At 46.5% G+C, this 26,108-nt stretch overlaps 2 protein-coding genes across 3 annotated transcripts in view; one reads left to right on the plus strand and one right to left on the minus strand.

Annotated features, from left to right (window-relative positions):
- Nucleotides 1-10,581, minus strand: part of STRA8 (stimulated by retinoic acid 8) — a 14,818-nt gene extending 4,237 nt beyond the window's left edge. The window contains exons 1-4 of the mRNA XM_010831635.1: nt 10,345-10,581; nt 6,820-7,035; nt 2,906-2,981; nt 2,209-2,293 (exon numbers count right to left, since the gene is read on the minus strand). Coding sequence (XP_010829937.1) covers nt 2,209-2,293; nt 2,906-2,981; nt 6,820-7,035; nt 10,345-10,566 — 599 coding nt within the window. The 5' untranslated portion in view covers nt 10,567-10,581. The remainder of the gene's footprint in view (nt 1-2,208; nt 2,294-2,905; nt 2,982-6,819; nt 7,036-10,344) is intronic.
- A 13,044-nt stretch (nt 10,582-23,625) lies between these two features.
- The window catches only part of WDR91 (WD repeat domain 91), a 25,356-nt gene continuing 22,873 nt past the window's right edge, over nt 23,626-26,108 (plus strand). Inside the window, exons 1-3 of one of the 2 annotated variants that reach the window (XM_010831636.1) lie at nt 23,626-23,784; nt 25,122-25,301; nt 25,877-26,084. In XM_010831636.1, the coding sequence (XP_010829938.1) occupies nt 23,662-23,784; nt 25,122-25,301; nt 25,877-26,084 (511 nt within the window). In that variant the 5' untranslated portion in view covers nt 23,626-23,661. The other variant, XM_010831637.1, reaches the window with a different exon arrangement.

Consider the following 26,108-nt stretch of genomic DNA (forward strand, 5'->3'; position numbering starts at 1 on the left):
CATGGTTAAATATTTGGGTTTAAACTAAAAGCTCCACCTAGAAAAGAAAGCAATGAATAAATTGGACTTCGAAGTTTTTAATTCTGCTCTTCAGAAGACAGTTTTAAGAGAATGAAACAATATGACACAATTTGGAAAACCAGGACTTATACCCAGAATCTCTTCATACTGATAGGAATAATCCCCAAGGTATCAGATTGAGTTAAAAAGCAAGTGCACCAGAAGGAAACATAGGAGGGGTCTCAGTCTCTCGCTCTCTCTCTTTCTGTTTAATTTCAGAGTGGAAGAAGTCTTTCTGCTATTTACCTGACATCAGGTGCCATTGTAGATAGACAGATTAGACTTCATTTTTGCATGGACAAAACAAAAAACAGAAATGCTGGAATAGTAAAACAACCAACCAAGGTATGATTGTTTGTAATCTATATACTAGAAGGAGAGCTGATTTCTCATGATACGTAAAGTGCTTCTACCACTAAACAAGAAAAAGACCAGCAACCGAACAGGAAAATGGGCAAAAAATAGGTAAAAAAAAAAAAGCTTCCAGGAAGGGAAATACAAATGACCCTGAACAAAGGCACTTAAGCATATTCATAATTTAATTAATTAATTAAAAATATAATAATTATAAAATGCAATTAATCTAGTCCTCTACTGGTAGCACAGTTTTAATTATTGCAGTTTTATAATAATTCTAGCGAAAAATCTTCCCTAATTAATATGATTCTGAAAGAAATTTAGCCATCCACATGCGGGTGATACGAGTATTAATAAGATTTTAGTATGTCATAGTGTTCATATGTTAAATCAGGAGGGAGAGCATGGCTTACGTAATAAATGGGGTGTGGAGTCAATAGCTAACATCTGCCTCACTGAGATCAACTCCCAGGCTGATTTCTAGGTGGGGCCAGTCTGATTTGTAAAACGTGGCCACAAATACCCTGCCACGTATACTCAACACACACATGCGCATGCTCGCGCACACACACACACCACTTGCCTTTTCCCCTCCACATGACCAAACTGTGGATTATGATTATAGGTGATTACATCCTTCTTAATACTTTTCTGTATTCCCACAGTGTCTACAATGTGAATTTAATTAAATCATTTCTCTCCTGATTATTTCCTTTAGGATATATATATATATATAGTACACACTCGCTGTTTAAAAAAACTGGAAATACAGAAAAACACAGAGAAGACAATATAAGAAATCAGTAACCCCGCCCCAAACGAGGGGGACAACATCACTTGGCCTCCGCGGGTTGTCGGGAGATTCTGATCACAAGCCGTGTGCAGTCCCCTTTTCAAAGTGAGTAAAATTGTTTACACACATACTCCGGCGCCTCCTCGGAGGCCGGTCTGAGCGCACACCGTGCTGGGAACGCCCTGGCGCCACCAGAGGTGACGAGGGCCCGGCCACTGTGCCCAGAGTCCAGGCCGCGCTTGGAGCAGCTGCGCAGGGTAAGGTGGCGCGGGGCCTGGGCCACCCTTTGAGAGCACAGCAGAGACGGAGGCTACACAGTGCATGTCAAAAGGTGTGAGCATTAAGTGTCCCACGTGAGATCACAGAAGTGTGGGAGAGACGTTGCTCAGGCAGCCTCTCTTGTCTGAGTGAGCTGTTACAAACGAGGTTCCCCTTTCAGCACCCCTTCCCCTTGCAGCACCCGCATCTACTACTTTTTCCTTTCTTCTCTGACATCCTTTTTAGCTTTTCTTAGGTTCCTGTGAAGCTAGAAAGTAGGCAGAGATTTAGATTTCCCTTATCTTCTTATGTATCCTTCAGTAAAACCATTAGGTAAGTTTTTCTTTTAAGCTATAGTACTATATGAATACTGTGATCTCATTTCTCTAGAAAATAATGTGCAAATAAAAAAAATGAGGATATTCTTTATGATTAACATTGATTTTCTTTGGGTGGTGAGATAAATACTTTCATGTTCTTTTTCGGGTACTTCTGTTCTTTTTGACATTTTCTGTTAATAAGTAGCATTATTTTTATATTCAGGAAAAATCCAATACATGTGATTAGGATAAAACAGAGAAGAGAACTCTCCAGCACAAAGCTGTTCTAAATAGATAAGCAGTGCCTCTCACTCTGTTCTGCATTCTGGAGGGGAGGGTGGGCTGCCGAGCCGCAGCAGAACTTTCTGCTGTGGTAGAAGAGCGGCACGTCCTGGGTTTCCTGGTGCTTGGTGGTCTTACCTGGGGTTTCTGGAGTACATGCTGGCATATTTTTTCTTGGCCTCCTCTAAGCTGTTTGCATTCCCATCCTCCAGGTTGAAATATCCTATCAAGGAGTTGAAGGCAAGGGTCACACGTGATAAAGTTGGGACTTGGTCCAGTCTCTCCTGCCTTTCTGGACTGTATGGACCATGGGTGGTCACTGAGCCCACCTAGGTTCAGTGTTAGGGGTCAAGAGCCCAGTTTCACCTCTCTTTTTAGATGGGAGGGGACAGGGACAGGGGAAGAGCTTCTTGATCTGGCCCTTCTCAGTCAAGGCATGGAGAGCACCCCTTTGAGAATTCAGCTTCCACTGACTCATGAAACCCCAATGTCCAGCCTGAGGGCCAAAGAAGGGAGACAGCTTCTGCCCTTTGCTTTCGAGTTGGACAGCCCCGGTCCACTTCTCTGGCCTCTCAAGAGGAGGTCAAGCACCTGGGAAGAACTCCTCTTGCTCACACAGCCTGCTGACATTTGTCCATCCTGCCAGACCCTAAGCTCGCTAAGGACAGGGGCATGGATCTCATCGTACCCCTGGCCCAAGCACAGTGCCTGGCACACAGTAGGCTCTCAGTAAATACATGTTCACTTGGCTTACCCCAATCTCTCTGTTTTCAACAGAAAAAACCAACAAGCCCTACCTTGGGAGGCAGAGGGGTGGCAGGTATGGATTGCTTACCTTTCAGCTTCAGCAGATTATCCAAAGTTTGTTCCAGTTCCTGAATATGATTCTTCGCCTTATTCAAAACTTGCCACTGAGGACAGAGACAGACAGTGCGGAGAAGCCAGCCTCCCCCCCACAGAGTTGGTTTTGTGGACACAGAAGCCCCTTTCCTGGCCTAGAGCCACCCCACCTCAGGTGCGAAGTCTCAGTCTTTGACATCGTCGACAGAAAGGGTAGGAGTTAGTTCCGAGCCACAGAAGGCACATCATTTACTTTGTATTCTGGGAATGATTCTCACAGAAATACCAAAGCATTTGGAAACCATTAAGCTGTGTTCAGCAGACAGTTAGGGCTGCAAAGGACTATAGACGCGCTGTGAAGTTGGGATGGACAATGTCTGCAGAGGCGGCACAAAGCCCCCTCCTCCCCCCATTAACTTCTGATCACTTCGCACAGTGTGCTACAGGTGGGTTAACAGTAAATGTACTAGTTTAGTACTAGTAAATGTACTGCTGCTGCTGCTGCTAAGTCACTTCAGTCGTGTCCGATTCTGTGAGACCCCATAGACGGCAGCCCACCAGGCTCCCCTGTCCCTGGAATTCTCCAGACAAGAACACTGGAGTGGGTTTCCATTTCCTTCTCCAATGCATGAAAGTGAAAAGTGAAAGTGAAGTCGCTCAGTTGTGTCCGACTCTAGCGACCCCATGGACTGCAGCCTACCAGGCTCCTCTGTCCATGGGATTGTCCAGGCAAGAGTACTGGAGTGGGGTGCCATTGCCTTCTCCCAGTAAATGTACTAGTTAGTAAAAATACAAAAATGTATTTTTGTTTGCCAAATGCATACATTCTAGTTGACCTAAAGTATCAAGTGCTCTGTCAACTTGAACTATGAATTTCCTGTCCTGCAAAAATAGAAGCACAAGCATTTCCTTGCTCCCTCCTTCCCTTTCTTCACCACTGGATATAACATTATTCAAGTCAAAATGGTAACTGCAAGATTATGCAACAATGAGAAACGCTGAATATTGTGTATTATGCAGACCGCCCAGTGCCTGTGAGGAGTCCCAGACCTTCCTCAGGCACGCACAAGGGCAAAGACCTGCGTGCCCAGCCCGGGGTCACAGAGTAAACAAAACTGCCCTGCTTTAAGGCCGCTGACATTCTAATAGGGAAGGTGAGCGTGGAGACAACCACTCATCACACAGAACACACAACAGCTCCTCTTAACAGGAAAATTCGGTAAGCACCGCAGAGGACTGTGGGAGCACCCTGCAGGGGAGGTGGAGGGACCCACCCTCCTGGAGGCCCAACTGAGCCCCACTAGTGCGTGAAAAGGAGACTGGAGGGCGACTAAAGGTACCCCACTCTGCAGACCCATGGGACGGCGACAGGAGACCCAGCAGATCATGGGGATCTCGGACTGCTCCTTTAGAGCAGGGCCCCTGCCGTCCTACACCATCTGCTGGCCCCCGTCCTGGGCTCAGAATTATACTGTTGGGTCAGCAAGGACTCTGTCCACTCTCAGGATACCTGGGGCCGACAGGCTGCCCAAATCCCAGGCTTGGGAGGCGAGGACTTTCCATCCCTCTGGTCTAGGACGGTCACCTGTGTCCACGCAGCACGGCCACCCCATGCCCACCTTGCAGTCTGACTGCGTCACCTGGGCCAGAACAGAGCCACGTAGGCCAGGTGCCGTTCACTGCAACTCTGTTTCTACAACATTTTTGGCAGGCTGATTTTCTTAGGACCTTTGTCTGAGTTGAATTATGTCCCCCTAAAAAAAGATGTGTTGACGTTCTAACCCCAAGCCTGTGAGCGTGACCTTATTTGGAAGCAGGGCCTTTCTCGAGGTAATCAAGTCAACGTGTGGTCATGAGGGTGGGCTCTAACACAGTATGACCAGTGTCCTTATAAAAAGGGGAAATTCAGACACAGAGACAGATACACACAGTGACTGGAGTGACGCCTCTGTAAGCCAGGGAACGCCAAGGATTGCCAGCAAATGGCAGAAGCCAGAAGAGGCAGGAAGTGTTCTCCCCTAGGGCAGTCAGAGCGAGCCCGGCACCTGGATTTTCAACCTCTAGAGGCTAGACCTTGAGACATTTCTGTTGTTCTAAGCCACCTCGTGTATGGTATTTTGTTTTGGCAGCCACAGAAAACTAGTACGACCTTGCTGCCACACATGTGTGCATCTCACTCTAGGAAGGCAAATCCTTTCTGCATGGACACTACAAACGCAAAATTCAGTGTTCTGCCTCCAGGAGGAGCGCAAAGGAAGGACAGGACAGAAGATATTTGATTTCCAGGCTGCCCCCTGGCTGTGCCATCCCAGGCAAATAGTCTAACTTTCTGGAGCCTCAGTTTGTTCCTCTGCAGAGTGAGGGTGACATGAACAGAGCTGGGAGGAATAAATGAGGTGATGCACGGGGAAACGATACTAGCATTCTAAACCACCTAGGACTGTGCTATGCTTTTCATGCTCTTTCTTGTTAAACTCCACGGCAGGCCTCAGGAAGCCGTGACTGGTGTCCCTGTTTAACCGGTGTGTTAACTGAAGCTTAGCCGGGAACCTACCTCACGTGGACTGACGCCACTTAACAGCCAGGCTCTCCACCACCACATCGTGAGGTATAAATTTTCAGGGGTGCAGAGGGTTTTCCTCTAGATTTACTTGTACTCCTTACTGCCAGCCCCCAGTACCTGTTTTTCCCTTCAGTCATGCTGCCTGTCTGCACACTTTGTCACTGGCCAGGGGCCTTGGGGTTGTTGTGCACCCCTGGACGCATGTCACCCAGGGGACACGGAGCAGAGTTGTTCTGGACAGGCTCTTTGCTGAGAGGCCCAGATATGGGCCTCTGAGGTCAGGCTAGTGCGCAGTGGGTAGGTAAGGCGCGGCTTTCAGGCTTCAGCCACATGCAGCAGCAGCAGAGTGCTGTGAGGCGTCCACAGCTGGATGTCGGGCAGAGGAGCAGCCCTCCCCCACCCCTCACCCCCTACACCCTTCTAGAGGAGCAGGTGGGAGCTCTGTTGAGATTCTTCCTGCCCCCCTTGGATCCGGGCACAAGGGCACTTGGGGCACCTTCCTCTGTTTTCCACAGAGGCTCTGGCCCTGTGCCCACCAGTGGTGGGGGGCAGTGCTCTTCTGTTCACCTGCTCTGGAAACAGCACCAGCCCAGACGGAAACCCACAGTTGCAGGGCAATGGGCTGGTCCAGAGAGATGGACGGTGGAAAGAGGGCCTGGCCTGGATCCCCAAACCTGGCCTCTCCCTGACAGCTGGCAGGTCCTGTCTGAATTCCAGTTCCCTCCGTTAAAGAGGGTGAGGGGCCTTGAGGCTAGCGCAACCTCCCCCACGTTGGAGACCTCCTGATTGCTCCCTCTGGTGATACCAACTCCATCCTTCCATCACCACCCTAACCCACGCGAACCTTCTGTGCTCCGCCAGAGACACCAATCAGCAGTACAGTAGCCCAGGAAGGAGAAAGGTAGAATTAAGATCAGGAAAAGACAAATGCTTACCGGGAGAGTCCTGCCACCTAGGGAAAGACCTGGTGAGTGCATGAAACCTGAGGGACTCACATCCGCCTGTAGTGGGGGGTGTGCTTTGGGGTAGAGGGAGTTGTGTGTATTGCAGTGGGAATGCAGGGTCTGGGCAGTGGCTGAAGGCTCACCACGGCCCACAAGAGGGATGGGCATTGGTATGGCCGGCTCACCCGGCCTCTCAGTGGGTCATTTCCCTCCTGAGGCCAGGCTTGTCTGCAGCGGGTAGGAAGGGCCCAGAGCACACAGAGCCCCGTGAGGTGTCCACTGCGGGCTGCTGACCCACCTGAGCTGCAGGCCTCGAGGGTGGAGCTCCAGGCCAGTCCCCACCCTGGCTCCACAGTCTTCCCAGGTGTGGGAGCTTTTCCTCCCTACCCTCGGTCCCCGTACCTTTGAGGCTGTGAGATCAGAGTGGGAGTAAACAGCCTTCCTGAGGTTGCCGAAGAGCCCTGACAGGGTGGCTCGGTGGCGGGCCTGGGACAGGCGTCTGCGGGCCACCCGCTGCTCCAGCTCCTGGAGGACCCGGGGCATCATTCTTCTGCCGGCGTTGCCGCCTTTTCTTGCAGTCTCCATGAGAAGCTGCAAGGTGCTAGGCTTGGCTTGGCCCTAAATAGTAAAGGTAAAATATTAAAGAGAAAGGAAGGTAGATTGAAGCCAAAAGGGGAACAATTCCCAAGTAAAAGTTCCCAAACCAATGAGTATAATCGACAACAGATACACAATCAACCATAGGTGATACAAAACCTGTTATCGAAGCTCGACTCCCGAAAACCCAAGGTGCTCATACCTGACTGACAAAGAGCACTGCTGCTTTACAGCAGGAAGTCTGCAGGACCTTGCAGGTTCTCACTAGATACTTGTTAATTGACCACGGTGCCAAGGAGGCCAAGGAGGGCAGGCCACACCCTGAGGTGTCATTCTTTACAGTCTGTGAGGTGGGGCCGGTGTCCCCCAGCCCTGTGAGGTCTTTCCTACCCTGAGAAGGCACCCCTCTTTGGGTTGGGAGGACAGCCACAGAATCAGAGGCCCATCCAGCCTGAGGGCTAGTTTACATTAGAGGCCACCTTTTATAGTCTCCAATTTCCAGACATGGACAAATCTTTAATAGGAAGCAAAGTGAAACAGTGAAGTGAACAGGAAGCCCAGAGAAAAACAAGTGTTTCCCAGGTGGTACTAGTGGTGAAGAATCTGCCTGCGATGCGGGAGACCTGGATTTGAACCCTGTGTCAGGAAGATCCCCCAGAGGAGGAAATGGCAACCCACGCCAATATTCTTGCCTGGAGAATCCCATGAACAGAGGAGCCTGGTGGGCTAGAGTCCATAGCGACGCAAAGAGTCAGACACGACTGAGGGACTAAGGACAGCACACAGTACAGGGAAAAACAAGAACCTTTTGAACTTAAGAATATGAGTCTTCTTTACCTGTTTAAATTAAAAAGAAATGCATGTGCCTGGATACCAGGGCATTTAGGTTGACATTTAGGCTGAGGTAAAAACACCAAGGTCCTCCCAGGATCTCAAATTCTCTAAATAAGTCTAGGAATATGAATGCCAAAGGCCTCTGGGCTTGTGGGGAGTCTAGAGCTCTCCTGTGCCAATGCTGATAATTTGACTTTCCTCTCAGGTTTCTTACCCAAACACATTCCTCTGGAAAGATCTGCCCGGCTGTGGAGAAGTTTGCCGCACCGGATGAGGGTGCAGTCCTCCGCCTCTCCTATAGGGGGCAGACGCTCCCACGAGTTGCTGCCTCCAGAGGCTGCCTCCACTGCCTGTCTCCCCACTGCCCCCCCTCCTACCGCCGCCGCGACCTCCCACCCCTGGTTTATACCTGTCTAGAGTCAGCTTGTCCTTCAGTTCTCAATTTAAGCCCCAATTTCTCTGAGAATCTTTTCAGACCCAGGTCACACTGGCTTCTCATTTGAATCTTGTTTTGTCAGCAAATCAGTAAGATCCTTTGTCAGGATCCATGTATTCAGCATCTTAAGTGTCTCTCCGAGAGTGCATCAGAATAGATATAAGACAGGATAGCGGGTGGCAGAGGATGAGAGGGTTAGATAGCATTCTGACTCAATGCACATGAATTTGAGCAAACTCTGGGAGATAGTGAAGGACTGGGAAGCCTGGAGTGCTGCAGTCTATGGGGTCACAAAGAGTTGGACACAACTTAGCGACTGAACAACAACAAGGACAGCATTAAGAGAAAACCTTGGGGGCAGGGAGTAATAGTGCGTTGGACACTGACCCCAAAGTTCTCTCTGGATCCTAAGCATTTGCAGTCTCATGAATTCAGTTCTTGACAAGATTCACAGTGAGAAGCACATAGTTGAGAAACTTCAAAAACAATCTTTGAAGGTGATGCTGGCCAGCTCCATGTCAGACAGGTAGGGAAGGATTATACAGGGGCAAGAACCTGGATACCTTATTCTGACTCAGGAAACAGGGCATGTTTGGAGGGTGAGTGTGAATGTCTGGGCATCTGATACACATGAGAATTGGGGAACTCATTACAGGGACAGTAGGTGAAAGGAAGCTAGTCATATGAATCCACAGTGGGTAGGATGATGGAAGGTTGCTCCTAGAGATGGTACCCGGCCAATGAGACGAACCAGTGTGGGAAAAGCAGATGGATTATGGATTGGCACAAGACTAGAGCTCTAACTTTATGTTAACCAGCAATGTGACTATTCTATGAGCCAGGAAACCTGAAATCTTAATTTCTTTATCTGGATAAAGAAGGTGAAAAAGTCTTTAACTAGATTATAGTTTTAAGCTGTTCACCTTTAAGGTCACTGTCACAAGTCTGTGATCATTTGGAGCAAGGGCAAGCAACACAAGCTGCTCATTCTCCAGCAGAAGTGGAGTTAGAGCACACGGCAGCATGGGCAGCTGATGTGAAGGAATTCTGGGGACTGTGGCTCCTCAAACAAATGTTTACCAGGTACTTTGTGCACAGCCCATCCATTCTGCAGGAAACTAGGGCCAAAAATAGTATCAGGCATTTCAGAATGACCATAACTCTGAAATCTTTTCCTTTTAAAAAACTTTTTACTGTGCCTTCAGTCCTGTTCATTAGATCAGCCTGCTACCCATAACCTTCAGTCTCACAAAGTTAGAGGACAGCTTCATTGATGCATTCTTCTAAAAAGACATTTTGTGGAGGTTTGTATTCTCATGCCACAATTTTTTTTTATCATTATCACCTCTCCTATATAAAGCATACATTCACTATCAAAGACTTTCCTACTGAAACACCACTTAATACCCACCTAGAGTTAAACTTTAAAAAAAAAAAAAAAACAACTCCCTAGGCTAAACTTAAAAAAAAAACCTATGACTTCACCCTTTCCAAGTTTCGAAGTAACTTTCAATCATTTTAAATTATCAATCCCTAAAACATTTAAGTGTGAGCCAGTTGCATTAGAGCTTCCCAGGTGGCACTAGCAGTAAAGAACCCCCCTGTCAATGCAGGAGATATCGGTTTGATCCCTCAGTGGGGAAGATGCCCTGGCGGCGGGCAGCCTGTCAGGCTACAGTCCATAGGATCGCAAAGTCGGACAGGACTGAAGTGATTTCTCACACACACACACACACACACAGTCTCATTAGCAAACCCTAAGCAAATGCATACAAGACACTGGATGTTTTGCAACCCACCAGTAGCTTCCTTTGGTACCCTATGCTTATAAGATCGTGTTAAAAAAAAAAAAAAAAACAAAAAAAACCCCTCAGAATCATTCTCAGAAATCTGTTGGGTGTCAGGATGACATATACAAATGTACAAAAGTTTGGACCCAGACCTAAATGGCCACCTGTTTGGACCCACAAGCTTCAATCAGTAGCATGTATTACATAAACCACCCACAAGGCCAGTGCACTATTCTGGAGGTGAATGCGTGGCGTTTAGTCCACTCTCACCCTCGCAGGGAGATGAACACCTGGGCACACGGGCCGCGGGAAGCCATGCCAGTGGTGGCAGTGGGTCACCAGCCTCACATGCCAAACACAGTGTCTTCCCACTGGGCCCGACTTCAGCACAGGCGCGCGGACCAATCGCAGTGTGTCCCTGGGCCCACAGCCAATGAGGATGCGCGGTGGTGGACCAATGAGGTGCAGGCAGTGGAAGAAACAGTGTAACATATTGTCCGAAGGTGACACAAGGCGGCGGGGAGGGGGGCGGGGTGGGTTGACCTTTTCACCTCGCCGCCGACTCTTTTCCAAGAGAGGTCGAAGTGGGGCAGGGAGCGGATCCCTGTGTCACCACACGGGCTGTATGTACCCACCGAGGACTAAACGGATGTCCTTCGACTGGGTCCGCTGGCCTGACCTACAGCCCCAGTATCCTCATCTCTCAAACAGGGCTCTGACACCTGAACAGGGTTTCCCTGAGGCTTAGAGAGGACGTTGTCAGTACAGGGTCCAGAGCACAGGTTCCCTGTCTCGGGGGAAAGATGAGAGCAGGCAGATGTAAGGAAATAGACAGATACAAAGCGGGGGTTGTGTGTGTGTGTGGCGGAGGGGGTGGAGACCGGGGGATTGATGTTTTAAACTAGGGAAGAAGAAAAAGGGGTGGGCTGTGAGAGAGGTTGCACATAAGCGGCCTTTGAAGGTGGGATCAAAATAGCAAGAAGAAAAGAGAAACGGTGCTTACTTTCTGAGACAAGAGGAAACAGGTATTCTTCCAGCTTAGGCAAAAAAATAAATAAATAAAATTCATTTTTCCCCCAAATAGAGATTCGTGTGTCTAGGTGTCTTTCTACTTGAATTCCTGCTCCCCTGAATGTTTCGGGGATGGTCTGCTCCCACTCCTTCAGTTTGAGGCTAGAAGGTCCCAGCAGCCAGGCGCCCCTTGCTGCTCTTGGAACAAGCTGCTTCACCACGGGGAGGGGTGAACCTGAGGTCGAAAGGCCTCCTTCAGGGGAACTAGAGGCACTTGGATTTGGATTCTGACTGGGGATTTACCTCACAGTGAACGTGAGGACCATGAGATCTACCTAACACAGACAGACAGGGTACCTGGCCCCTCTGTGGATGCTCTTGAAATTCAGCTTCAGAGTTTGGTGGAACACTAAATTAAACCGTGTGTTATGTAGAAAGAAACTGTCACATGGAAGGCACCCAGGAAGAGCAAATTCTCCTCCTCCTTTTCAAGATAAATATTAAATATTCGTTTTAAAACAAAATTCTCCCTAGCCTGAGGCTCTGTCCCTTCTGGCTGTCCAGGACCCTGTGACCTAGGGTCATGGAGGATCCCTGAGGAACTGCTTTTCTCCCCTGCCCCCTCCTTTGTTTTTCCTCCCTGCCCCTGCTCCTCGCCTCCCAACACCAGTCTCAGAGTTGTTGAGACCCCTGTGCGACTGAGGGCATTCAAGAGCCTGTACAGTACTCTTGCCTGGAAAATCCCATGGACGGAGGAGCCTGGTAGGCTACAGTCCATGGGGTCGTGAAGAGTCAGACACAACTGAGCGACTTCACTTTCATTTTTCACTTTCATTTTTCACTTTCATGCATTGGAGAAGGAAATGGCAACCCACTCCAGTGTTCTTGCCTGGAGAATCCCAGGGACGGGGGAGCGTGGTGGCTGCCGTCTATGGGGTCACATAGAGTTGGACACGACTGAAGCAACTTAGCAGCAGCAGCAGCACACCTCTGTCTTGGAGAGCTTTATCTTTGCACTAAGAGGGCACACAGAGGTCCAGAAACCGACCTGCCCAGCCCTTTGTCTAGTCGTCCCCTCTCCACCACTACCACACATGTCTGGCTCCCTGGATGTGGCCATTGAGGAGCAGGTCTGCACCCAGAAAAAATGCAGTCCTGGGGTGGGACGTTGCTGAGAGGGTTCCTTACCTGCCACAGCCATATTTCTTTCTTGAAAATGAAGACCTCTGGCCCACCTCAGTCAGCCTTCCTCACTGCCGTGAGGCAGGAGGCTCTGCTCACGAACTCTGGGACCTCTAGGTGGCCTTCTCACCAGTTTTGGATACGATCAGAGTTCTCCCCGGTAACAGCCACACACAGACACAGCATCACCTTCTGACCCTGACTCCTCCCTCCCAGTACCAGAGATCCTGCCGTGAAATATCCCTCCTCATAGTAACATGGGTCCTGCCCCAAATACCTCCCCTGCCAAAGGAGCATAGATCCCGCCCTGAAATACCCTCCCCTCCACCAGCCCGAGAGCATTTCTTTCCCTCAGATAAGCTCTACAGCAGTCCCAACAGGGAGCCTTCTAAGGTTTCTGCATGATGACAGCCCACTATGGCCACCCGTGTTCTGCATCCTCAGCCCTAACTTTCTGGTTGGAGAAACAGCCTTTTTCACTTGTTCTCCATTGTTGGGGATGACATGTTTAAGATCATTTAAAAATCAAAATGGAGGAACTGTGATTCAGACGTCTAAAATGGAGCTGGTGGCCATTGCGGATGTGGTTTCAGACACATTACTGCATCAATTCCTGAATTTTTTGAACTATATCAAATTCAAGGATGTCACCAGATATTTTCAAAACATCTGGTAGCAGCTGGCAGCTGCAATCGTATGGTCTCAAGGTTTATGCTTGTAACTATACAACCATTTTGGGCACCAACCAATCTCTGCTTAACAAGCACCCTTCTTGCCAGCTCCAGTCCTAAATCTTGACAAACAACTTATGTAAATTTTATAGGTTTTGTGTATACAAGCCACCTCTATTTTGTGGTCCTGTGGAACATAATTCAGGTGCTTATTGAATCTGTGTCTACTGGGCTATACTCCTCACTTTGGCTCAAATGAAACTCTCTTCTGTCCCTTATTATAGATTGTTTATTGATTATTTGCATCAATGTTAATTCTATCCATTTCATGCGATAACAAGCAGGGGTCTCAGACTCTATCATGTTTGTATCACCCAAACAAAATGAGAGTGATGGATTGTGTATTGAGCATCTGCGAAGCTCTTCATCCTCATGGATGATCTTGAGGAGTCTTCTCTTCCCCATTTCATAGATGAGAGAAGCCAGCTCAGAGAAGGGCAGTCACCTGCCTAAAGTCTAAACTCTTTGGGCTGTCTCTGGTTTTCTGCTCGCCATGCCTCGTTGGGTAGCATTTAGTGAAAGCAATGTTAACTTTTTTCTGCTGGAGAGAAATTTGCATGATTTTGTAAGTTTCCGAACAGAAGGTTCTCAGCTGTGAACTGAGGTCTGTGGACAGTGGCATGCAGGGAAGGATGAGGACGGTAGAGGCCCACAGAAGGTTACAGTCTCCGACTCCAGTTAGGAGCTCCCAGCTGCTCTTCTGTCAAAAGCAATCCTAGATGGCCTTCTGCCTTTCATCTCCTTTGCATAGGGCCAGATTCTGGCTTCCAGAAGAGCCTGAGAATTGAGTAAGCTCCTTCACAAGGAACAGGTATTGCTGAGTCAGCTTGGCTGGGCACTGTCTGCAGTAGAAGGACAGATATGTGACTCCCAAGACACATCCCAGGGTGAGAGTGTCCATCCTCTCCTGACCTCCAGAGTAAAACTCCCAAAGGCTCAGGGCCTGTCATCATGACTCAGCACCACAGGACATCCCTCTGGGGGTTCTGTTTAAAGTGTATGAAAGTGCTGTGAAATGGAAAAAGAGCAACAGAAATACTGATGAAGAAAGTTGAGGCTTGAAACTATAGAATTCCTAGAAGAAGACATAAGGGAAAATCTTCAGAACATTGGTTTTGGCAGTGGTTTCATGGGTATGACACTGAAAACACAGGCAATGAAATAAAAATATACATCAAACTAAAAGGCTCATGCAGAGCAAAGGAAACAGTCAAAAGGCATTCCAGAATGGGAGAAAGTATTGTATATCTGAGAAGGGATTAATATCCAAAATATGTAATGAACTCCTATTACTCAATAGCAAAAACCCAAATAACCTTTGTAAAAAATGGGCAAAGGACTTGAACAGAGGTTTCTGAAAAGAAGACATACAAACAGCCAACAGCAATATGAAAAGGTGCTCAATACCACCAATCATCAGCGACATACACACCAAAACCACAACGAGATGTCACCTCATACTTGTTAGGATGGCCATTATCCAACAAAGTATGGCAAGAATATAGAGAAATTGGAACTATGTGCACAGTTCCTGGGAATGTAAAATGGTGCAACAGTTAGGGAAAACAGCATGGAGTTTCCTAGAAAGATTAAAAATAGAACTAACTATCCAGCAATCCCACTTCTAGGTATTTATCTGAAAGAACTGAAACCAGGATCTTAAAAAGATGTCTGTACGCATGTTCATTTCAGCATTATGCACAGTAGCTAAAGGTAAAAACAACTAAATGTCCATTGACAGATGAATGGATAAAGAAAATATGGTACACACAATGGAATATTAGTATATAAACAATGGAATATTATTCAGTCAAAAGAAGATGGATAAACCTTCAGGACATTATACTATGTGAAACAAACCAGTCACGGAATGACAAATACTGCATATGTGAGATATTTAGAGTGGTCAACCTCATAGAAACAGAGTCCAGAAGAGGCAGTGAGGAGGCAAGGGGGCGAAGCCTGGAGGCCAGGTAAGCTCTTTTAATAACACAGGTGAGAAAATATGACACCTGGTGGTGGATGAGGTTAGAAATCATTGGATATTGAAGGCAAAGCCCACAGCCCATTGTGATGGGTTGATGGTAGGAGGGCACCCACAGAAAGAGGGGAGTCAAAGGTGACTCCCTGATTTTGAGCCTGGAGAGCTGAAAGGATGAAATGAAAGGATGGGGAAGACCATGGGGCAGGCAGGCTCAGTTCTTATAAATCAAATCATTGGTCAACTCCTTAGTCAGTTGCCACATAAAGTGAATTTTAACTACACAAATAATACACATTCCCCTTGTAAAATGAAGACACCTGAGCCCACCCTGGTCTTCTCTCCACCTTTATAGATTTAGCTACTGTTATTAGTTTGATATGTCTGCTCCCAGATGCTTTGCTAAATGTTTACATACCTACAGATAGTCCCTCGGAAAATATAGTTTTGTGAGCTCTGGGAGGAAAGAAACTTTACATAAATATATCACTCTGCAACATGCTGTTTTTATTCAAACATATAAATTGGAGATGAGTTCATATTTGTATTTGGGGATCTACCTCATTTGTTTTCATGGCTGCATAATATACGTTCAGTTCAGTTCAGTCAATCAGTTGTGTCCAACTCTCTGTGACCCCATGGACTGCAGCGTGCCAGGCTTTCTTGTCCATCACTAACTCCCCGAGCTTGCTCAAACTCATGTCCATTGAGTCGGTTAGAGAACTATAAAGGAATTCATTTGAAAGTAGAGAAAACTTTTGCAAGGTGTATTAGTCAGGGTTCTCCAGAGAATCAAAATGCATTTATACACAGAGAGAGAGAAAGAGGGAGAGAGAAAGATTGAGAGAAGTATGGGGAACAGGCAGGGAAGCTGCCTCATTTATTGCAGAAGGCAGAAACAGGATTGTAGAGAACAAGGAGTTGTTTTTTAGGAAATGGGACAACAGAGATGGGATTCCCCCATGCTGTCCTCTACACGATGTTTGCGAAAGCATATTACTTACTAACTTAGGAGGCTTGAATGGTTTCAGCAGTGAAAATGAATGATTTTATAGATTCATAAACTCATGGATTCCTGCCGCTGGCAGTTTAATGCTATTATTGGTGGTTTACTGCCCTGTGTTAATGGAGACTTTGGTTCCACGTGGGGTGGAAGGCACAGGCCTGGAGAGGCAGCCAAGTTCTCACTCTAATTTGGGATACTCCTTAAGGAATGATCACGGTGTCTGGGAGAAGGCGGGTCACTTTCAGTGTTTGGGATAATTTTAGAGATAATCTTTAAACAGATAGACCAAGGTCCCCAGCAAGTGCCTTATGCCAGAATGAGGCCCATAAACTATAAGCGCTGGAAGGTCCTCATGGTTCTTCTGACTCAAGTTCTTCATGTTGCAGATGAAGAAATGGGACAACTTGATTAGTAGAGTTCAAGTGTAAGGTCCTGTATTTTGTTCTGAAAACTGAATTGTATAAGCAGAGGATTGGGAATTTTTATGGTCAAGAATTTGCCTGCAATGCAGGATACCTGGGTTCAATCCCTGGATTGGGAAGATCCCCTGGAGGAGGGAATGGCAACCCACTCCAGCATTCTTGCCTGGAAAATACCATGGACAGAGGAGCCTAGAGGCCTAGAGTCCATGGGGTCTAAAAGAGTCAGACATGACTGAAGTGACTAACATTTTCACTTTCACTTTATATTTAAGTCTTGGGGGGATAGTTCATAAAAGCTGTGTGTGAGTTGGTACTAAGATATGGTTATGAAAAATGAATGTGCTATATTTAAAGATATCATCATATTTATAAAATAAAATTAATATGTGTTCATGGTAAGGAATTTGAAAAACATTAAAAGTATAAAGAGTCAGAGATCACCCATAAAATTCATCATCTCTACTATATAAAGCCAATAACTGTAGCTATTTTCTGCATACGTATATATCAAAAATATTATATAAGCAATCATATTGCATCTACAATTCTGTATTGCACTTCTTAAAGTTAGTTTTTGAGATAATTGTATTTCTTACACGTGCAGTTGTAAGAAATAATACAGAGCTCCCATGTACCCTCCAGCAAATTTTCCTCAGAGGTAACATCTTGAAGAACTATAATATCATATCACAATCAGCATATTAACCTTTATAGTCCACTGATATTATTAATACTACCCCTTTTACTTGTACATATGTGTGTGGTTATGTCTTTGCAATTTTATCATGTGTGTAGATCCATGTATCCACAGCCAACTCGAAGACCCAGAATAGTTCCATTACCACAAGATGCTCTCATCTGGCCCTTTAATAATCTCACCCCCTTCCCCTCGTACTCCTTCACTCATTCCTGACCTCTGGCAACCACTAATCTGTTCTCCATGTCTAAATTTTGTAGTTTCAAAAATATTAAATAAATGGAATCATACCTGCCTTTTGGTGTATATGTATGCATATATAACGTTTTAGAATTGTTTTCTTCCACTCAGCATAATTTTCTGGAGCTCTATCTACTTGTTGTGTATCATTAATTCACTTATATTTATTGTTGAGTACTATTTCATAATATGGCTATACCAGTTTGATTAACCAGAGGAAGTCAGGTAGGTTGGTCATGTTGCCTGTTGACCTTGTTTGTTTTAGCCTCTACCAAAAAGAGGTGAAGAACATCTGGGTTGTTTTCAGTTTTGGGCAATTAAGTAAAGCTGCTATGAGCATTTATGTACAAGCTTTTATGTGAAGATACGTTTTCAGTTCTCTGGGACAAATGCCCAAGAGCGTGGTGACTGGGTTGTATAGTAATTGTGTGTTTAACTTATAAGAGACTGCCTGAAAATATTTTGGAGTGTGAATCACACTTTTAAAAAGCTTTTACTTGAAGGATAATTGCTTTACAATTTTTTTTTTTAATTTTTTAGCTGCACCACACAGCATGCCAGATCTTAGCTCCCCAACCAGGGATCAAACCTGTGCCACTGCAGTGGAAGCACGGAGTCCTACCCACTGGGAAGTCCCCAAATCACACATTTTTGACATGTAGTGTGAACATTTCTCTAAGTAATGAAATATGCTTTGAAAAAAAAAGATTTAAAATAATGACCTGATATTGCATGGGATGGGTTAGCAAAACTTATTCCAGTTTTTCCCTGATATTGGACATTTTGGTTGTTCCAGATTTCTTTTTCCTTGTAGAAATCATGAAGAGAGGCCTGCCTGTGCAGTTGGTGTAAAGAACAGGTCAGCTGGCAACTGTTCTTGTCATGCCCAAGGATAAGCAGGTTCTGAAAGGCTGTTTTGTGCTAACTTTACTGCACAGGGATCTGAGGGAGATATCACAATGCCACACTTATTGTCATTCAATAAAAAATGTAACTGTTGCACACACACAGACTGTGCATGGTAGTACTTGTGTCAACAACAGCCCCTTTGGCCTATGTTGGAAGACTAACATAATTGGAAACTCTTTTTCAATTTACGAGGAGAAAGACACCAGAATGCTACAACTCTTCCTGTGTCAAATGCCAGGATAATCAGGTGGACCCCTGGTGAGCTTGGACCTAGGAAAAGGGTAGGTTACCTCTAATGGCCCAATTTTCATGGCCTAGTCATAGTCTTGTCGTAGGACAGAACTCAGGATGTCTGCTGGAAGAGATGCACTTGAGGGCTTCAGTGGGCTCTGCCCTTGGTCACTCACTTGATCTCTGTGTTGTGGTTGTTTAGTCACTAAGTCATGTCTGACTCTTTGCGACACTCTGGACTGTAGCCCGACAGGCTTCTTATCCATGGGATTTCCCAGGCAAGAATACTGGAGCAGGTTGCCATTGCCTTCTCCAGGGGATCTTCCTGACCCAGGGACTGAACCCATGTCTCCTGCACTGCAGGCAGATTCTTTTACCACTGAGCCGGTGGGGAAGTCCCTGATTTCTGTGAGTCTGAGTGCAAAACCTTTTCTGATGGACAGACACACTATTTATTTTGTGAATTGATATGCTCAGTCAAGTACTGTGAGCCAGTAGCTTCTCTCTCTCTTTTCACTAACTTTGTTTCTTTGGTTTCTGATCCATCTTGGGCTGGTTCTGCAGTTCAGCAGCCAGTGGAAATGCAGTTTCCTCATCCCTAAGTTCTTAGAGTACAACTCACTGCAGCCTCTAAGTACTTACAGTTTCCACCATTGTAAATAACTTCCATTATTACAAATAATTTGAACTCTTAGAAACAACCCATTCTACATGAATCTTGTTTTTGTAAAAATTATTCTTAAGGGAAATTTTAGAAGCAATAGCCACTGAGTTCAAGAGTATGAACATTTTGCAGGGGAGTAATCACTTATAATGTCATCCCTAGAAAATTAGCTCAATCTGGACCTTGGTGAGAATGTACACTTCATTTTATGTTGATCAACACCAGGCAATAGATTTTTCAATGGAAATTTGGTAAGGGAAAATAACATCTATTTTAATTTATGTCACTGATTTTCAGTGGGGTTGAATATTAATGTGCAAATAGATCATGCCAGGCCACTTCCAGTTTTCAGAAGAGCCCAGGACTTTTTATGACACTGACCACAGTAAGAAAATATGTCTCTGCTGAAGACAGTGGCAATGGAAGCTCTGTACTAAGCATGTAACTTGGAGTCCCAGGCAGTACAGTCACGTGGACTTCATTCATTCATTAATTCAACAAATAGCTCTTGAGCACCTCCTTTCAAGGGACTATGCTAGGCACTGGAGGATCAACAAACACACTCTGCTCCCAGGAGTTTCTAATCAAGGAAACGAGACAGACAGTTCCAAAGCAATGTGATAAGCACAAACAGGGTGCTAGGCCAAGGGAACAGAGAGTGGGAAACACCAGTGCCACCGGAGTGGTGAGGGCCAGGGATGACTAGGCTGAGTCTTAAAGGACAGGAGTTCAAGGGAACAACTGCAGACAGAACAGGCAAAGGATGGGGGTGACAGGAAATATCAGAAGTTGTAGATTAAACAAAGGGCAGCCCAGAGCATCAGGATCAGAAGTAAGGGCAGGAGGGACTTCCCTGGCAGGCCAGTGGTTAAGACTCTGTGCTTCCAATGAAAGGGGCATCAGTTTGATCCCTGATTGGGGGCCTAAGATCTCACATGCCTCCCAGCATGTCTAAAAAAAGAAGTATGAGTAGGAGGTGAAATTCTAAGATAATTCCAGAAACTGAGAGAGCTCCAGAGCTCTTATACCTTTGACCTGTTATCTGTGGTACCCAGGGTTAAACTGATTGATCCCTGTCCCAGGTAGAGTGCTCCAGCCATGAAAGAAACTCTGCGTGGTTAGTCTGAGCTCTAATACTCTTCAGGAGGGGGACATAATTGTCCTCACTTAGCCACGCGGCCTATCTCACAAGCTGACTAATTCAGTGATGCTGCTGTGAGCACTAGAGGACTTAGAATCAGAAACGTCAACCTGAGAACTTGAATAAATCATTTAGGCTCCCTAAACCTCAGTTTTTTATTTCTAAGATGAGGAGAAAAAGACTTCATAGGGCTGAATGAGGTTCAGATGAAATCAGTCAGTCAGTTCAGTCGTTCAGTTGTGTCCGACTGTTTGCAACCCCAGGGACTGCAGCACGCCAGACTTCCCTGTCCATCACCAACTCCTGAAGCTTGTTCAAACTCATGTCAATCAAGTTGGTGATGCCATCCAACCCATCTCATCCTCTGTTGTCCCCTTCTCCTCCTGCCTTCAATCTTTCTCAGCATCAGGCTCTTTTCCAATGAGTCAGTTCTTGCTTGGATGGTGCCTGGGAATCTGCATTTGGGCCAATTTCCGAGGGATTCGTGGGAACACATATGTCTGAGACTCACTTATTTCATGGAAATGGAGCCTAGAAGGGGTCAGCTGCCAATCAACAGAGCTTCAAGCACAAGCGACTATTTTAAGCCTAATAGTAATAGTAATAACTGTAAGTCAGACACCATCTTAGGGAGTGGGGCTATGCATGCATGCTTAGTCACTCAGTCATATCCGACTCTTTGTGACCCCATGAATTATAGCCAACCAGGCTCCTCTGCCCATGGGATTTTTTCCAGGCAAGAATACTGGAATGGGTAACCATTTTCTCTTCCAGGGATCTTCCTAACCCAGGTATTGAACCTGATTCTCTTTAATTGCGTTCTTTACCACTGAGCCATTGGGAAAGCCCCAGTGGGACTATAGTAGCAAACAATTAAGACAAAATTCTCTGTGTTCATGCCGCTTATATTTTCAAGGGGGGCAGGGGACAGATAATAAATAAGTAAAATATCTAGTATGTCAGGTGGTGATATGTGCTATGGAGAAAGATACAGCCAGGCAAAGGGGCTAGGAGTTCTGGAGGTGACAGCACTGCAATTTTGTACAGGATGGTCAGACTTTTCTGACAAGGTGACATTAGTGCAAACGTGCACAGCCTGCTTCCTGCGTTTGCTCAAATGAGCCATCCATGTGGGTATCTGGAAGAAGGCATTCCTGGTAAAGGAAAGAGCTCCTACTAAGGCCCAGAGGAACTGTCTTTTGTTGATCAGAAAACCAACCTTAGTTGGTTTTATAGACTCTGGTCTGAAACTACCATGGCAGTTGGAGGTGGGGAAGTGGGGGAGGGGAGGGCTGTGGCTTCTGGTGCCTTTAAAAGGGGAATCTAACTCGAAACTTTCCTGTAGCAGGAGGTATTGGCATTGGCTACTTGTCAGGATTTCCCAAGTTCCCTTTTGAAAATCTGAGATCCCAGTCAAAGTATTAATAGGATTTGCCCCAGTTCTCCTAGTAATCACAGGAGTGACTCTTCTTGCCTGCCCTGTGTGGCAAGCCTGTTTGCTTGGGGGACACTTACACCTGTGGAGACAGGTAAAGTGGGCAGAGAGGAACAAGTCTCTACTTTGTCTTGCCATGGGTTTTATGCTTTGTTATCTTTTCAAGTTTCTCTAGTGCAGATTAGAATGCCTTTGGGGCTCAGTTTCCATGTAGTAAGATTGGAGGATCTGGGCAGAGTGGCAGTAATGATTCTGAGTAGTACTTTGACAAATACAGTAAGTCCATGGCATATGAATGAGTTACGTTCTAAGAGCCTGTTCATAAGTCTAATTTGCTTGTAAGTCCAACAGAATTCTTCCCTGGTGGCTTAGATGGTAAAGTGTCTGCCTGCAATGCGGGAGACCCGGGTTTGATCCCTGGGTTGAGAAGATCTCCTGGAGAACGAAATGGCAACCCACTACAGTATTCTTGCCTGGAGAATCCCATGGACAGAGGAGCATGGTAGGCTACAGTCCATGGGGTCACAAAAAGTCGGACACGACTGAGCGAGCTTCACCAACAGATTTACCCTAGGTACCCACTAACACAATTGACTATATAGCACTGCACTTATAATACTGTAATAGGTTTATAATTTTTTTCACACAAATAATACATAAAAAATAAACAAAAAATAATGAAAACATTTGTAATCAAATAGTACAGTACCTTGAAAAGTACAGTAGTACAGTACAACAGCTGGCATACAGGAGCTGGCATCAAGTGAAAAGGCAAAAAATGAAGATACTGTACTGTTATACTCTATATCGTGCTGTAAAGTACACAAAACCACAACTATTTGTAGAGGATGCACACATGTGACAATGCATGCCAGACACATGGGCTAACACATGATTGGACATGTGGATACATGTTTGTATCTTTGAAAGCTTGCAACTTGAAGATTCATATGCAGGGGACTTACTGTACAGAAAGCCATACCATTAGAGAGAAGGGAACAAACCTTGCAATTTACTGATGGGCTGTTTACTGTGCTAAGCATTTTACATACATTATCTTATTACATTTTCATTATTACTCTGGAAGGTAGGTGGAAAGTGAGGCTCAAAGATATTGAATATTTCCCTGCTTATATGCACTTTATAAAAATGTCAAAAAAGCAGTAAAAATTAGGAAGTAAAAGTCCCTCGGAGTCTCACCTGGGAGAGGAAACAACTACAAGCGATTAGTGTGTGATCTTCCTGAATTTGTAAAATGTACACAAAAGCACTCATCTCTCCCCCACTCCTTTCCTCAAGAAACTGGGATCATATTATACATTCTGTTCTGAAACTTGCCTTTTTTTTTTTTTTTTTTCTTTTCACAGTGTGCTTTGATTGTCTTGCGGTATTGATAAATCTTATTAATGAAACTAGGTTTTGGGGGGAGGTTAGAGCTCCCTGATAACACCTGGTTGTGTGATTTCACACAAGTTACTTTGCCTCTAGGACGACAGTTTCCCCCATTTGTAAAATGAGGGCAGGCAGAGCACAGAGGATTCGGCGCTGTAATGCCAACGATCAGGGCATCTCAGCCCCCAGCCCGCCTCGTGACTATCTGGGATAATCTCCAAGGTCCAGCCCTACTTGACTTGGACGGCAGCCGCCCCTTTCAATAACTCAGATGACACAGCCGCCGCCGGCGCTGCCAGTAAAACCCAGCTAGCAGTGCTGCTTTCTTTCGCTCTTTGAGCTGGGTGATAGTGACGAGAGCAGCTGGGCGGGTTCGGGGGCGGGGCGGAGGCGAGGCCATAGGCGCGCGGCGCGCAATGCGTGCGCGCTGGTAGGCCGGTCTCGGCGTGACGGGCCGGTGCTCGCGCCCGGCCCCGCCCCGCGCGGCCTTAGCCCCGCCCCTTCGTCCCTCACCCGGCGCAGCCCCTCGCGGCGCTGGCGCAGAGATGGCGGAGGCCGTGGAACGCACTGACGAGATGGTCCGAGAGTACCTGCTCTTCCGCGGCTTCACGCACACTCTGCGGCAGCTGGACGCCGAGATCAAGGCGGATAAGGAGAAGGGCTTCCGGGTGAGGGGCCGGCGAGCGCGGCGCGGGCAGAGGCGGCCCCGAGGGAGCCAGGAGCTGGCTGTCCCCCAGCACTGCCCTCCGGGGCGGGAGCGGCGCTGTCACCGCGCCAGGGGGATCATTGCCATCAGTGCGTCCGGCACTCGCTTGACAGATGAGGAACTGAGGCCCTGAGAGGGGACGTGACTTGTCTGAAGTTGCCAGCGAGTCAGGAGCATTGCCGAGGCCGGAGCCCAGGTGCCCTGACTCCTGGTCCAGGGCTCTGTTCTTCACCCCAGTCTCCCAGCAGGTGCCGGCCAGTCATTGGCTGGATGGGGATGAGGTTTGAGGAGCTATGGTTGGGTAGACGTTTGGGTTTGGGGAACAGAAATATTCTAAAGTCGGCTTCCAGTGGCATTGGGAGCAAAGGGGTCTGCAGCCCGTGTTGAGCTAGGTATTTGAAATGGCTTTGTCAGTGACCCATTGGCAGTTTTGCTTCACCTCTGAGGAAGACCTTGTTGTACATTTGAAAACATAACTTTGCTCAGACATGATTTTCTGTTGAGTTCTTGGAAGTTATATGTGTGTGATTTGTGTGTATGTCTTCTGGCTTCAGTTGGCGTTGGCAGGTGAGTTGAGAGAGGCAGTGAGCTAGCAGCAGAACACCGGAGGGGAATTAGGAGACCTGGGTTCTTGTCTTGCCAAAGTTAGTGGCTACTTGGTGGTGGCTAAAGCAAATCATTTCAGCTCTCTGAGCCTCAGTGTCCTGATCTGTAAATGGGGTGGCGGGGGGTGGGTGGAGGTGGTTTAGAATGGTATCAGTATTCAAAACCTGCTCCTTCTTGTGTCCTCCGATATGAGTGCTCCTCACAAGGAGGGCACCCCTTTTGGCTGACACTCTCAGCAGCTGCCAGGGCTTTAGTGGTGCTTAGAGGACTTGAAGGAAACAGTATATCTAACATAAGCCTTGGAATCCTGGAATGGAGGAGGAGCATGGAGGTTGTCTCACTCCCTCTTTTTTGCTTTCTGAAGTCTTAGGTCACTAAGACCGGAGAGTTGAAGTGACATTACCAAGGTGGTTGAATAAATTAGAGCCAGGTCCAGGCCCTGGACTCTGTCTGGTTCCTGGACCTGAGTGCTTTTACACGTGAAATTTCCATGCTTGCCAAAGGGTAGAAACGCGTATCTAACATTAATAAAAAAAACTTGAAACCTATTATGTTACAGTGTTTTGAAAGTTTTATAGATTGCTAACTTAAAGAAAAAAAAATTGAAGCATCCAGAAGCTGCAGTAAGAGGAAAAAAGTATTAACTCTGTGGCGTGAAGAGAGAATTCCGTTTTCCATCACATCTTTCTCCAGGTGGACAAGATTGTGGACCAGCTGCAGCAATTAATGCAGGTGTATGACCTGGCTGCTCTTCGGGATTACTGGAACTACCTGGAGCGGCGGCTCTTCAGCCGCTTGGAGGACGTGTACAGACCCACCATCAACAAGCTGAAAACCAGCCTGTTCCGCTTTTATCTCGTCTACACAATCCAGGTGTTTCTGGTTCAGGGATCTCTTGGTGGAGAAAATTCTTGAATCCAGAAATAGATTTTCTTTTAACGCCTAGGGACAGCTCTTCTCTGTTACTCAGAAAGGGTGGAACAGTCACAGTGAAAATTATTTTTGACTGTTTTCCAATTTTTTTTTTCCCCTTCTCATCTGTAGATCATCTGACTTATCTTCCTCATTCCTATTTCTCATCTTGTCTTAAGCACATTAGCCTGGGTGGTGTTTTGAAGAATATAAGAAGCTGGGTTAAAGTTTGAGTAAAAAGGTTATGACTGACTTGTGGGGTGGGGGATAGTAAATCACTTAGGTTATTTGAAAATCAACTAGGAATTAATTTTTAGGATGGCATTTATCACTAGAGCTTTAAACAAGCTTCTTTGAAGTTATAAGGAACTTGAGAAAAGAGTGATGATTTCTTTTATGAAGAGTTCATAGATCACGTTTGGTGACTTGCTCAGGAGGCCAGTATTCAAAGGCTCTCTGTGATGTGGTGGTGAAGAGTCTCACCTCTGGCCTTCTGTCTCTCTCCTTTCTTTGCCACCTCTTCCATGTCTTGGCAGACAAACAGAAGTGACAAGGCTCAGGAGTTCTTTGCAAAGCAGGCCTCGGAGCTCCAGAACCAGGCTGAGTGGAAGGATTGGTTTGTCCTGCCCTTCCTGCCATCCCCAGACACCAACCCCACCTTCGCCACCTACTTTTCGCGCCAGTGGGCCGACACCTTCATCGTGTCCCTGCACAACTTCCTGAGTGTCCTGTTTCAGTGCATGCATATCCTATCAGTGGCCAGGGGGC

Source organism: Bison bison, unplaced genomic scaffold (assembly GCF_000754665.1).
Source record: "Bison bison bison isolate TAMUID 2011002044 unplaced genomic scaffold, Bison_UMD1.0 scf7180017864530, whole genome shotgun sequence".
Lineage (NCBI taxonomy): Eukaryota > Metazoa > Chordata > Mammalia > Artiodactyla > Bovidae > Bison > Bison bison.